At 42.7% G+C, this 13,555-nt stretch overlaps 1 protein-coding gene across 13 annotated transcripts in view; it reads right to left on the bottom strand.

Moving 5' to 3' along the window:
- The window catches only part of SMARCA4 (SWI/SNF related, matrix associated, actin dependent regulator of chromatin, subfamily a, member 4), a 57,053-nt gene that overhangs the window by 21,944 nt on the left and 21,554 nt on the right, over positions 1-13,555 (bottom strand). For all 13 annotated transcript variants that reach the window (XM_044994724.1, XM_044994723.1, XM_044994721.1 and 10 more), the window contains 11 exons: positions 13,223-13,481; positions 12,517-12,643; positions 11,530-11,703; positions 11,010-11,183; positions 10,679-10,846; positions 9,425-9,475; positions 8,320-8,450; positions 7,614-7,671; positions 5,746-5,864; positions 1,795-1,945; positions 228-391 (listed from right to left, as the gene is read on the bottom strand). In XM_044994724.1, the coding sequence (XP_044850659.1) occupies positions 228-391; positions 1,795-1,945; positions 5,746-5,864; positions 7,614-7,671; positions 8,320-8,450; positions 9,425-9,475; positions 10,679-10,846; positions 11,010-11,183; positions 11,530-11,703; positions 12,517-12,643; positions 13,223-13,481 (1,576 nt within the window). The remainder of the gene's footprint in view (positions 1-227; positions 392-1,794; positions 1,946-5,745; positions 5,865-7,613; positions 7,672-8,319; positions 8,451-9,424; positions 9,476-10,678; positions 10,847-11,009; positions 11,184-11,529; positions 11,704-12,516; positions 12,644-13,222; positions 13,482-13,555) is intronic.

Here is a 13,555-nt window from a genome sequence, read left to right on the forward strand (position 1 = left end):
AGAGTAGAGGGCAGGCTCAGGTTCCCTACCAGCCACTAGGGATGCAGCACCGACCAGTGGCAGAGTGGGGAACAGAACCCATAATTCCTGACTCCCTCTTCCTCTCTGCTCTAACCATCACCCCCTGCTACCTTCCACAGCACAGCTAGAATTAGTGTTGCTCACTAAAAACTTCTCCTAAACTTGCCAGTGCCGTAACCCCCCATTAGTTTGAGCCCCGCACTTACGAGAGAGGTACGATAATGAGGAAGGGTCCATTGATACGCTTGTGCTCCATGAGGTATGTGATTAAAGCGATGGTCTGGATCGTTTTGCCCAGACCCATCTCATCTGCCAGGATACCATTCAGGTTATTATTGTACAAAGAGACGAGCCACTCCAAGCCTTTAATCTGAACAAAAAGAGAATGGAGGACGATTCAAAGAACGTAAACTAAACAGGATCTAAGAGGAAAAAAGCCACACTTCCTTGTGAATGATTTGCAGCCACTCACCTTACGTAACACTGTAGATGAATTATTTATAGATTATTAAACCTCTTGTTTTAGAGTTAATTATCTCAAAGAGCACTTTGGCATCAATCCATTCCTTTCTCTTCTGGATCATGCATACCACACAAAAAGCTCCCTTTAATGCTCTTTGCTTTAAGCTACAGAGACCAAGTCTGGCTAATCCGTTATTTTATAAAAGACCTCCCACACACATCCCCAGAAGCCTGGATCATTTTATTCTCAGCTGCATCTCTCGGAATCTTAACAAGTTTCTGGTTGTTTGCATGGACTGAAGGGAACAATCCTCCATTCCTGCAGTGTGGGAGAGATACGAGGTGCGAGTCAACAGACTCCTATCTTTAATCCCCAGGATTTCACTGACAAGTGCAATACACAGTATTATAAGTAAGGTCTTACACCAGAGCCTACTGATAAGCACAAAAAGTTAGTCCTTCCATACAGCTTTGTATCTTCAAAGTACTGCACAATTATCTAATTACAACTAAAAATGCCAGATAATATCTGTCAAGTCACACTTTGTTCGCCAGAGACTACAAATGATTAAAGTATTATCCAGTCACCTTTAGCCTGTTTGGTGCGTGCTCATGTTTAAAACTTGCTTATCAGCTATATTACATTGCGGATTTGCTTATGGAGGCACTAGCAATTCTTGGAATTAATATTGCTCAGCAAGTTCAAAAGGTAAGAAATAATGACCTATTAACCCAAAATGGATTTGAATAGATCAGTTTGCAGATACAGCTGAAATTTCTAGACAGACAGAAATAACTGAGCATAGTAAAGGAGCGCCACCTGATTAGAACCATGAGGGAAGCAGGACAGGAGCCCAACACCAAGCAGAGTGAAACCAGTTGCCTAGAATAATCTCAGGAGGGTTTTATGTTCAAATACAGCCTAGATAAGGAACTGTGACATGTAAGGCAGAGCAAGGTGTGCAGTTTACTTCTAATAAGTAACGATAACATTTTGGAAGGGACATTACGGCTCAGGCATCAGGATTTAAGCCAATCTCTGACTATGAGAGGTAAGGATGAGACCTAATATGGGAGGCCGATTATCCTACATCTGTTATTGCAGAGTTCTAGAAAACCTTCCTTTGAGCTGTTGGTCAGAGACTGGATACTGGACTAGATGGGCCTTGGGTCTCATCCAGTCTGGCAATTTCTAGGTTCTCCCCCCAGTGCTGAACATACCTGTGGCTGATCAGACATGCTGTGTGTGCGCATAAGCTATTTTAGTCACCATCACCCTGAATCAGGGCACTTCCTCCCTCAGTCTCTCACCTGGTATTGTTTGAGGACGCCATTGACCATGAGCGTGGACTGTTTGTCCACTCGTTCAGTGACCGCGTGGGCCACAGCGTAGTAAGATTGTAATCCCCTCGCCAGAGCTTGGGAGACCCCATACTCATCATCAACATCTTGCTTAGCATTTCTAAAAAATAAATAAATAAGTAAATAAAGGGTTTTGAATGGATATGGAGAGAATCCTTCTCACTTCTCTGGGAGACAGGCTTCCCCGCGGCCCAAAGACCTCCTGGGGGACCCCACGGATCCTTGGATTTCATGAGCTCATCTCTCCAAGTACAACCAATCAACTGCTTTGCTTCTGAAAGAATATTTTAGCCTCTTTTCATCCCAGTTCACTTTTCCCTTTACCTCATGCTTGCTAAAATCAGGGAGCAAAAAATGATGCCTGCACATTTAACTCCTTGGAAACTAACCAGGTGGGATGGGATTTACAGCAGTGACTTTAGGGGAGGGATAGCTCAGTGGTTTGAGCATTGGCCTGCTAAACCCAGGGTTGTGAGTTCAAGCCCCGTGGGGGCCATTTAGGGATCTGGGGCAAAAATCTGTCAGGGACAGTTCTTGATCCTGCTGTGAAGGCAGGGGACTGGACTCAATGAGATAGGTATAGCTCCATATTATCTTTAATTATGATTTTTAAAGATCCAAACCACAGTGCACTTTTGAGACAGCAAGAATCTTGACCTGAACAGTAAGGAAATGCTTATTGCCATATCATCCAGCAGCTTATGTTTTAAAGGAATTACTGTTTCAAAAAAACCCAACAATTTTAAACACACTTCACCTGTTTCCTCACACAGTTATAGTTTCTTCTGCAAACCACTTATTAGAATTTCCTGGTGTGATGAGAACCTCTTCCAGCTGATGCACCAGAAACTGCACAAATCATAGGCTTAGCACTACAACCAAATGATACTTTTTAAGTCCAATTTAAGGAGCCCACACTTATTTTTGGGGGAGGGGGGGAGCACCTCAGAAAGGAAACTAGGATGCTGCAGTTTGAATGAGACAAAGGGCAGGCAAGGCAGAGTTGTTCTGCTGACATCTCACCTGTGTTTGCATGCAAGCAAGCATGAAAGAGGGAGAAGATTTGTGAGTATGGCATGTCTCAGTCCTTATAAATATTAAAAGCAAAAAACTAGGTTACTTCCACAGTAAGGTTGTTTTTACATGCACAGAAGTATTCAGAATTTTAAGTTATAGTTGCTGAGGGAAGGGTAACTTGGACCTACTTTGGAATATTCAGCATTTTCCATATATGGCGATAACTTATCTTTATTCGGGCAATGTTTGCCACCACGGGAACCAAAAACTCTGTAATCCCTGACTTTTTGTCATGTAAAATGTCAACATTGCCGCATTACCCTCTTTTCTTCCATTTCTTTAGTTTAAAGTAACTGACAGCTCACATAGGTGCATTTATGCCAATACAGCTATATCCATACCCACGGGTGGTTTATAAAAACAGCACATGGTATACTTAGTATGAAAAAGGATGGACATTATTCCATTGTAATACATTGGCTTAATGCAGGTGACTGTCTCTCTAGACTGGCTGGTGACCACAAAATGTAACAGCCTGCTGCTTATTGACAGCTGGAAGATTTCTCTTTAGCAAAGGAAGCTGTCATGGGATAAGAGGGAAGGTCCTGTCAGGGATCGGTAACTGATTAAAAGATAAGAAACAAAGTACAGGAATAAATGGTCAGTTTTCAGAATGGAGAGAGGTAAATAGTGGTGTCCCCCAGGGGTCTGTACTGGGCCCAGCCCTAGTCAACATTCATAAATGGTCTGGAAAAAGGGGTAAACAGTGAGGTGGCAACATTTGCAGATGATACAAAACTACTCAAGATAGTTAAGTCCCAGGCAGACTGCGAAGAGCTGCAAAGGGATCTCACAAATCTGGGTGACTGGACAACAAAATGGCAGATGAAATTCAGTGTTGATACATGCAAAGTAATGCACATTAGAAACCATAATCCCAACTATACATATAAAATGATGAGGTCTAAATTAGCTGTTATCACTCAAGAGAGATCTTGGCATCCTTGTGGAGAGTTCTCCGAAAATATCCACTCAATGTGCAGCAGCAGTCAAAAAAAGCAAACAGAATGTTGGGAATCATTAAGAAAGGGAGAGATAATAAGACAGAAAATATCATATTGCCTCTATATAAATCCATGGTATGCCCACATCTTGCATACTGCATGCAGATGTGGTTGCCTCATCTCAAAAAACATATATTGGAACTGGAAAAGATTCAGAAAAGGGCAACAAAAATTATTAAGGGTATGGAATAACTTCCATATGAGAAGAGATTAATAAAATTGGGACTTTTCAGCTTGGAAAAGAGACGACTAAAGGAGGATATGCTAGAGGTCTATAAAATCATGACTGGTGTGGAGAAAGTAAATAAAGAAGTGTTATTTACTCCTTCTCATAACACAAGAACTAGGGATCACCCAATGAAATTAACAGGCAGCAGGTTTAAAACAAACAAAAGGAAGTATTTCTTCACACAGCGCACAGTGAACCTGTGGAACTCCTTGCCAGAGGATGTTGTGAAGGCCAAGACACTATTAGGGTTCAAAAAAGAAGTAGGTATGTTCCTGGAGGATAGGTCCATCAATGGCTATCAGCCAAAATGGGCAGGGATTGTGTCCCTAGCTTCAGTTTGCCAGAAGCTGGGAATGGGCGACAGGGGATGGATCACGTGATGATTACCTGTTCTGGTCATTCCCTCTGGGGCACCTGGCATTGGCCACTGTCGGAAGACAGGACACTGGGCTAGATGGACCTTTGGTCTGACCCAGTCTGGCCGTTCTTATGTAGCTCGAGTGATAGGGGCTCGTAATTATGGAGCTAGAGGGTAAAGGTTCAAGCCTCACTGATTTTCTAAGAGATCTGCTCTAGTTCAAACAGGACATAATTCAGGACAGTCCTTCGACCAGCATTATGCAGGAGGTCAGACTAGATGATCCTAGGGGCCCCTGCTGGCTTTATAATCTATGACTGATGTCTGTAGGCAGTGTTTGTCTCCGGATATTGGAGAGATAAGGGGGCGGGGGGGTTGAGATCTCTTTTACTGGACCAACTTCTGCTGGTGAAAGAGACAAGCTTGTGAACTTACACAGAGCTCTTCTTCAGGACCTCTAAAAGCTCCTCTCTTTCACAAACCATAGAAGATACGACCTCACCCCCTTGTGTCTCTACTGATGTTTGTAGGTATGCAACCATGGTCTGTCACACTATTTTCATCTGCATACCCTCTCCCTTTTCCAAATGTAGCTAATGCCGCATTCCCCTCTGAGGAGGAGGAGACCAAAGCATGAAACTAAATTAAAAAAACAGCGTCCAATTTCCCCTGCACTTTGGTAACCAACATGTTAATTTCTCTTCTGTTTTCAAAAAACCTGGACCAATATATTCAAAGCTTCCTAGGAGAATCAGACATAATTCTCATTAAAATTAACAGGCATTGCATCTAAATCTATTAAGTGAATTTGAATCTCTCAGCCTTAATCTCTGGGTAAAGACCAAGCGTAACAAATCAGAGCCCCTCCAATGTCATTTTTAGTGAGCACTGGGAGGGAGTTACAAGAGACCGACAATAGGGATTAAAATTAAAACTATTCTAGCAGCATGCAAAAAACTTTCACAGTGAAGTATAATATTTTCCATGTGCCAGCCAGGCGAAAGAGGGACTTCACAATGTAACGCTGCCCTTCATGCTGGGACAAGAGAAACAGCCATTTGCAAGTCTTCTCTTGCCAGTTATTAGTGCCTGTCAAATACACCTCCAACAAAGTGATCCAAAAGAATGGAAATCAATCCAGGCTAATCCTCGGTTGTTTTTGCCCCCAAAGGGGAAACAAAGGGCAGCAGGATTTAAAATACTAATGCAACAAGTGACTGGGTGGGGCTTACTCAATAATGTGCCTGGCATCAACTTCTGACACATCATCACTGTCTGGATCTGGGATCTTCTTCTTTTCTTCCACAGGCAGGGCAGGCTGAGCAGGTTGCGGCTGCTCCTCTTCCTCCTCCTGCCAGAAATTGAAGGCTACATCACTGGGACTATCAAGTTACATACACTCATCCTCATGTACAAGGGAGAGGGCAGTGTTCTGTATCCTCACAGTAAGGCGGAGCTGACCAAGTCTGCATAAGCCACTTAACATTCAGCAAACTCTTTAAATACATGCTGCAGACTTTGCAAAAAAAATCACCACTCTGGAGACACCTCTTTCCTTCTTTCCTGTTGCTGAGATGCTATAAAGCATTCAGCTTTGTTCACCAGCTGGTGATGCAGGAGACTTCAGCATACAGAGGAAATGAAGGGCAATATACATTCCAGTTGATTGGCTGGCATGCATCCGAGATGTATATTTGCATTGACTCTCCATGAGTAGGAATCACCAGGAAACGCACATATAAAGCTACAGAATCTCTTTGCATCTCCCTGTAGATCTAGATACCACAACTGTACTTTGTGATCCTATTTGTGGCCCTTTTGTGTCATTTTCTTTTAGAAAATGGCAAAAAACAAAAAAACCAAACAAAAAAAAACCCTGATCAATTGGGTAGAAATAAACCCCTTAGGCCAAAATTTCCAAACATGAGGCTCCTACACCCATATTTAGACACCTAAATAAAAGCATCCCTTTTCAAAAATGGTGAGCACTTGCATTTCCTATTGACTTCAGTGGGATTTATAGATGCGTGGCACCTTTGGAAAAAAAAATCATGCCATTTATATAGGTACCTACATAAATCCCTGTTTTGTCTCCTTCCTAAATACAGACGTAGGAGCCAACCTTAAGCACCCAAGTTTGAACATTTTTCTTGTAAGTTCTAGAATACTGATCATTCAAAGCTGACATACAGATGCACCCTACCTCGTGCCATACATATTCTAACAACCCAACCTCATTTCCCAAAGTGATTTAAAAATAAATTCTTTGAGGGGAGTGGGAACTTCCATTATGTGGGCAAAATCATGTCCTGCTCCTAAGCTGTCAGTGCAGAATATCAGTCTAGCACATGACAAGCAGCAGAGCAGTAAGAGGCAGGGAGATTGGCAGTGATTAGTGGCTCAACCTCATCAAAAATAAAATAAAATAATAAAAAAATATTTTTTACCCTATCCCCAAAATATTACCTCTGCTTCACCCAAATTGTAGAGCACTCAAAGATTCTTGGTGCATCTTGGACCTACTACTTTTTTAAATTTACATAGCTTCAGACTGTTTATGAACCTTTAAGAACTCACAAGAAACCGTCACTGCCTTCTAGATCAGGGACAGGATCCTGCAAGACAGGGGAAGATGGGGTGGATCTCTGCAAAATTGCCCTGTTCTGTACACTCGCCTTGAAACTCTTGTACTGACAATGATTGGAGACAGGATACCTAGCCAGATGGACCATTGGTCTGACCCACTATGGCAGTTCTTATGTATTTAAATCCTTATTGATGTATGATGGCAATGTCAGGCTACTATCAGAAGTAAAGGCTTGCATGGCTGTGTCCTCATTAAGACAAGACACAACAGAGAAGAGATGCCAAGTGGAAAGGGGGTGGAAATATGACAGCACGAGGTTATTTGTTCTCACACCGCACACATCAGTTGTTTCAAGATTTATTTGTTCTAAATGAACTCATTTTAGCTAAATCAATATTGAACTATATTTGAAAAATAAATACTGAATTAAGTTTAATGACTATGTCTACTGGTTATTTCCTACTTTAAAATACAAAACACCCAAAAAATATGACTTTAGGCACATCCACTTACCTCTTCCTCCTCCTCCGACCCACTTTCTTCACTGTCAGATCTGGGAGCTACTTCATATCTAATTAAATACAAATATTAATATTTAACATCAGTTCTGATTCTGACAGAGCAATGCACAAACATGCAACTAGCTTGGGCTCTAAAAGCCTTTGAAGTCAAACTAGAGTGAGATAACTGCTACTTTTAACACAGGAATTTTACAATTTTTTTCCCCCTTTCTAATCCCAGATTTTAGGACCAGTGCTTAGAAAAATTTATTGGGTCTGGGTGCATAAGTAGAGGTCCACCAATTAAGCACCTTTTGCAACAGTATTTCCCACACAATTTTAGCAGCTCCCTGACCACTGAATTAAGGTTAAAGGAATCTGCATTTTCTAATGACATGACATATACTTCTTCCTGCCCTCTGGGACTCTCAAGGTGTTAGGCTGGGCCCATGCTGATATTTTGGGCTTTTCTTGCCTGAGCTAAACACAGGCCCCAATCCAGCAATGATCTCTGTGAGGGAGGAACCTTGGAGACACACAATCACTGCAGGATTGGGGCCAGTATCCCAGACGGGATCTGGTGTAATTTTTGACCCATTTCAGTTAGAGCATGGAACAGGATTTATAAGCAAAGCCACAGAATGCATTACAGCAAATGTGAGGCTGTCGGCCTTCTGGCACAACACCAGATGGCAATTTGGGAACTGGTGGTGGCTTACCCTGGGTTCATTTCCAACCAGGTGTCCAGCTGTCCAGCCTTTGGAGCATCTGTGCCAGTAAGGATTTTACCGCTTTCCACATGGATCACTTTCACAGGGAGATCACTCATTTGGCTGGTCTCATCCAGAGGCTGAGAAAGCACAATGTATGTACATTTCAGTATTCCATCTGGAATTAAGGTGTCTCTGTTCTCTATTAGCCAACACTTTAATTAAAACCAGTTAAGTGCTATTGCAGAAATATTTATGGGACACTCACTAAAGTTTTAAAACATCACTTTCTCCAAAGAATAAGTAGATCAAAGCTTTTTTGTTTATTTTTAAAATTTTTGGTTTGCACTAATTCAAAAAACAAGAAACAGGAAACCACTGTCTTGACCTAGCTGTGACAAAAGTGCTGCTTGGCATTTGAAGGCATGAATAAAAGAACTTTCTTAATGAATATCTCCAGTTTCTCTTATAAATTCATTGCCACTCAGTACTTCCTTTGTCATAAGTGATCTTGCAACTTCTTAGGTATATGTGTAACTTTCGGCACTTTTGTCCCTCTGAGTTCACTGGGACTTCTCACATGCCTAAAGTTATGGGTAGCTCTCCCTTAGGTTCTTATGACCTTGATCCCAATACTATCTGATCACCTCGCAATCTTTAAAGTATTGATCCTCACAGCACTGCTGTAGGTAGGAAAACACTGTCACTCCCCTTTTACAGGCAAATTTGCCCAAGGTCACACAAGAAAACTGTGGCAGAGCTGGGAAATAACTCCAGCCTCCCAATCCCAGGCTTGTTTACTCTCTACATCCTTCCTCTCCTATGTGACCTATCTAAAGGTTTGCAGGATTGGAGCCAGTTTAAACACACTGGAGTTGCTGCCAAAATTAGCAGTGACATGGCAGGTTGGAGAGGCTGCCAGAACTATTCCTGTGGGTGAAGACAGTAAGAGACAAACATTTCTTTACAAAATTGAATGTGTTCTATTTTAGGAAGTCTTGATTTAGCCATCTACTACACTCCACTTCTCAGGGCTGTTTTTCTTTCAATCCACAATATCATCATCATAACTGATCCTTTCAGCGTGTGGCTAACAAACATTTTCTGTGCTTACTTCGCCATCCGGTCCAATTGCGGGAGTTTGCCCTTCTGCATTCTCTGCCTTCTGAAAGAAAGGGAATACAACTCATAGCAACAAAAATCCCACCCCCAATATGAGCACGCCACTGGAATTGCATGCTTACAATGCAAGTTTCCCAACTCAGAAGCGGGTGGGGAGGGAGGACACAAAACAGTCAAGTGCAGAAGCTGCTCAGGCTGGAACCGATTTGTAAATTAAGTCCTAGCCAAGAAATCCTCCTAACATTTTAGACTGGTTTATCACCGTCATGCAATGTTATATTAGGACTGATGCTTTTGATTACTACATCCAAGATAGGTACTCTTCTCTGGTGTTTGTTTGGGGTTTAGGTTTTTTTGTACAACACCCATCACCACAGCATACAAAGCCAGCTCTTATCAGTATAGAAAATTCTGCACACCTTACTGGTAAAAGGCAATCAAAATAGTTCTTTAAAAGTCGAGACACCCCATTTTAAATCTCCTGGAATAGATATCCCTATCTCCAAAAACTAACACTTAAAAACTATCAGTTGTACCAGCTTATCCCCTTGTACTCACAACACAGTTTTCTTCCATTTTTTTCACAGTAAAAGAAACAAAAAAAACTGCTCAGTGTTTTCCAACTTCCATTTAATTAACGGCAATTTACTAGGGAAAAATTACTGCAAGTTTTCTGATCTAGTGACGCTCACCAAATGAGTTTGTGCTTTAGAAAACTTGCAGTAAAATTCTCTCTAGTAAATTGCCATTAGTTATATTTAAGTTGGCAAAACAGACCAGGTCTTCAGTTTCTTTCACTATATTACTATGGAAGGGAAGGAAAAAAAAAAATCACAGTGCAATTTATGATGCCTTCTGTTGGAAAATTAAGGGAAACAGCATGAAGATTCTGGTTTTAGAGACGCAGTCTCAAGTAGGGTAACCTGCTTATTGGTATGGCAGGTTAGATGATGCATTAGGCTTTGAGTACTGGAGTCCCAAGTTCAAACATAGCGTTTGATTACAAGAGAAGCGAACTTGCTCATCTCACCCGTGTCACATCTGTCTATGAACAAACAGTCAGCATGACAGACTGTCTCTGCTCAATAGATGCCCTGAACTGCAAAGGCTGGGCTAGTACAGCTCAGAACAAGGCACGACAGTAGAGACATGTCTGCAGCAGTTTCCAACCCCCTGCCTCACTCCAGACCTGGCTCCTGCCAGAGTTAACAATCCTAGCGGCAAGCAGGCTTAATCGTTAAGTCACCTTCTTTTTCTTTTTCTTCTTTTTCTCCTTTGCCACCTGTGCAGCCTTGTGTTGTCGCACCAGCTCAGTCAGGTTGGCCACATACTCGTCTGTCTGCTGGAGTAGATATGCCAAGCGCTTATCTTTCTTCTGATCGATAAGCTTCCGGTACCCTTCTTCATCCTCAGCCTAAAGGGGGAGGCAAGGTTAGCATCCTTTCAGCCCCGAGGAGGAGAAATTTAGCCAGCTAAAAATTCTATGCAAGCATGTTACTGGCAGTTTACACCATTCAGCTATACAACATGTGTGTGCGCGCGAGCAAACCGTTTTGCAGTCCCATGGGAAACCTCACCATCAGCCTGCGCATTCGCTCCTTCTCGATCCTCTCATTCTCTTTCTTCTGCTCACGCTCAGTGTTAGCATGGTAAGTGGCCACAGCTTTCGTAAGCTTTTGAATTTTGCCCGTGACGGATCGATGGTATTCTTTGAAATCCTTGGCATGCTGGAGAATGCTATTGAGGTATTCCTGAAGGGACAAAGTGATGGCAACTGAGCTACAAAGTCAAGATACACACACTAGTCATCTATTGTTCTGCCCTGTAATAATCAATATCTTTATGTTGTAAGCCATTTGATACATGGATTTAGCAACAAAAAAATCTTTTCCTCCGACTGTCATTTGCCCAAAATATATTTAACATCTCAGTAATGACTCTCAATTTAATGGCCTCTGTATCTAACTCTCTCTACAGGAAAACAAGTGAGTTATGGTCCTTAGGTGCCCAATTCCCAAAGAAATCCTAAATTCTTTACCCTACTTTGAAAATCCCAACCTAAACAACAAACAAAGTAACAGGACGGGAACAACTTACCTGGTGCTTTTGTCTGCGTTTCCGTTCTTGCTCAATCTTCTGTTGTTTCTCCAGTTTCTCCGTGATGCGAGCCTCGCGCAGGGACTGCCGCTTGCTGCGTTTGTATGCCTTGGCATTCAGTGCCGTTTCCAGGGCAGTGTCTCGTCTCATGCACACCACGACTTCCTGACGCAGCTTTTCAAGAAATTCACATTTAATTAAAAAAAAAAATTTCTCTCTGTGTGCCATTTTATAAGTGCCAAAGTTTTGCATGGCATTAAAAAGGCCAAACATTATACAATCAAAGGCTGAAATACAGTTATGAAGATGCCTTGGGCAACAGATTCAGGTCAAAGATGTATGGTATGGGACTGGAAAAATATGCAGTGTCACGGTATAACTCTGCTTATATACAACAAGGGTGAAATTCACCAGCAAAAGGCCTATTCCACATCTTAAGCCCTTGTGCGACATACATGGTGCATCAGCCTTGTGCTGATCCTCTGAACAGGGGAGGATCAGACCCTCAGTGGAAAAACAAAAAACCAAAAGCTACTTAAAAATCAGAATCTCTTCCATATGGAATCTCAGAATTGAGATTTATAAGAATAAAGATGCTGCCAGAGCACCACACAGCAGCGGTTCATCTAGTCCACTGCCACACACATTTGGCTCAATGGTCCAGCTCATCAGGCATCTTTTCCTTCTGCCAAGTCAGATCAGTAGAGCAGGAAATGGGATGGAGCAATGTGCCATCTAGTCCAGTATCCAGGTAAGCTACCACTTCCATGGTAACCAGCTAACACATGAGGTAGGCTAGGGGGTTCTTGTACTAAGTTCAGTTTGTTTTATTCCAAGCCAGGCACAGACACAAATGCACACTAATTATCTTATTCCTGTGTATCCAGCATTTGCCTTGCATTACAAAATCTGTAGTAATTGGCTAATTCCTGTTCTGAATCAGGCATTACACACTGGAAAGCCAGCGGCTGAAACCCCACAACCTACCTGTCTCTGGAAGTTAAGTAGTCTTAGTGCTTTAAGTTCAATGGTAGCTTTGGTTCTCAGGTCACCAGCCAGGGACCCCGGCAGGTTTTCTAGTTCTTGGATTCTGTGAGCAATGCGAGCCTGCAATCTGTGGGGATAAGACAATTTCATAGCAGATGAAGACAAACAAAATGAGTTTAAGTCTGGGCACTTTTAGCCTTTTACTGTTCAACTGAAAAGACTATCAAATACATCTGTGTTCTGTCCAGTCCTTGAGTCACCGTATTTCAAGTACGATGGACGTTCTTGGCAGCTATGTACATCTTTGTTTGGATCATCATTTAATACATGGCCATAGCAGTAGCATACCTCTCTGGCATGAAAAATAACTGAAGTGCCAGGGAAAATGTCAGCCCCTGGGAGAAGCAGAGACAGGTGCGTCTGCACAGGAAACTGTAAGATCTCAGGAGTTGCCCTGACAGGCTCTGAAGTGAACTTATGCACAGTTCTTCTCAGTCCTAGGTTACTCTGTACAGCACATGTCAACTGGGAATTTTGATTTTTGGGGGGGGGGGCAGGGGGAAGGGAGGGAGGAAGAACGGTAAACAGAGAGAGCCACTGTATTCTTCAAGAGAGCCGAGGACACCAGTAGGAGGATAAAAGGGGAGAGGCAGCCAGCCACTTGATATCAGCATCTCACAATTCCAAGAGAAGCCACGGCTTTTACCTGTATTCCCTCTCCTGAAGGATTTCCACTGGGTCAAGTCCTCTTGGCTTCTGGATCGGCGTGATACGATTCTGCTTCTGATGGAGCTGCACCATAGGGGCAGGCTGGGCTGGCTGCCCGGGTGACTGAGTTTGGGGTGGCATTACAGGAGATGCTGCAGGAGGTACCGCCGGGGGTGCTGGTGAAGGACGGCCAGTTGGCTGAGGAGGAATCAGTTTCTGAGGTGTGCTAGTGGGGGCTGCAGCATTTGCCATTGGTCCTGTTCAAAAACCAAACTGGGAGTGATACTGGGTTGCATGTCCGCCTACACTTCTTTAAACCTGTCAGAATTTG

Source organism: Mauremys mutica, chromosome 20 (assembly GCF_020497125.1).
Source record: "Mauremys mutica isolate MM-2020 ecotype Southern chromosome 20, ASM2049712v1, whole genome shotgun sequence".
Taxonomy (NCBI): domain Eukaryota; kingdom Metazoa; phylum Chordata; order Testudines; family Geoemydidae; genus Mauremys; species Mauremys mutica.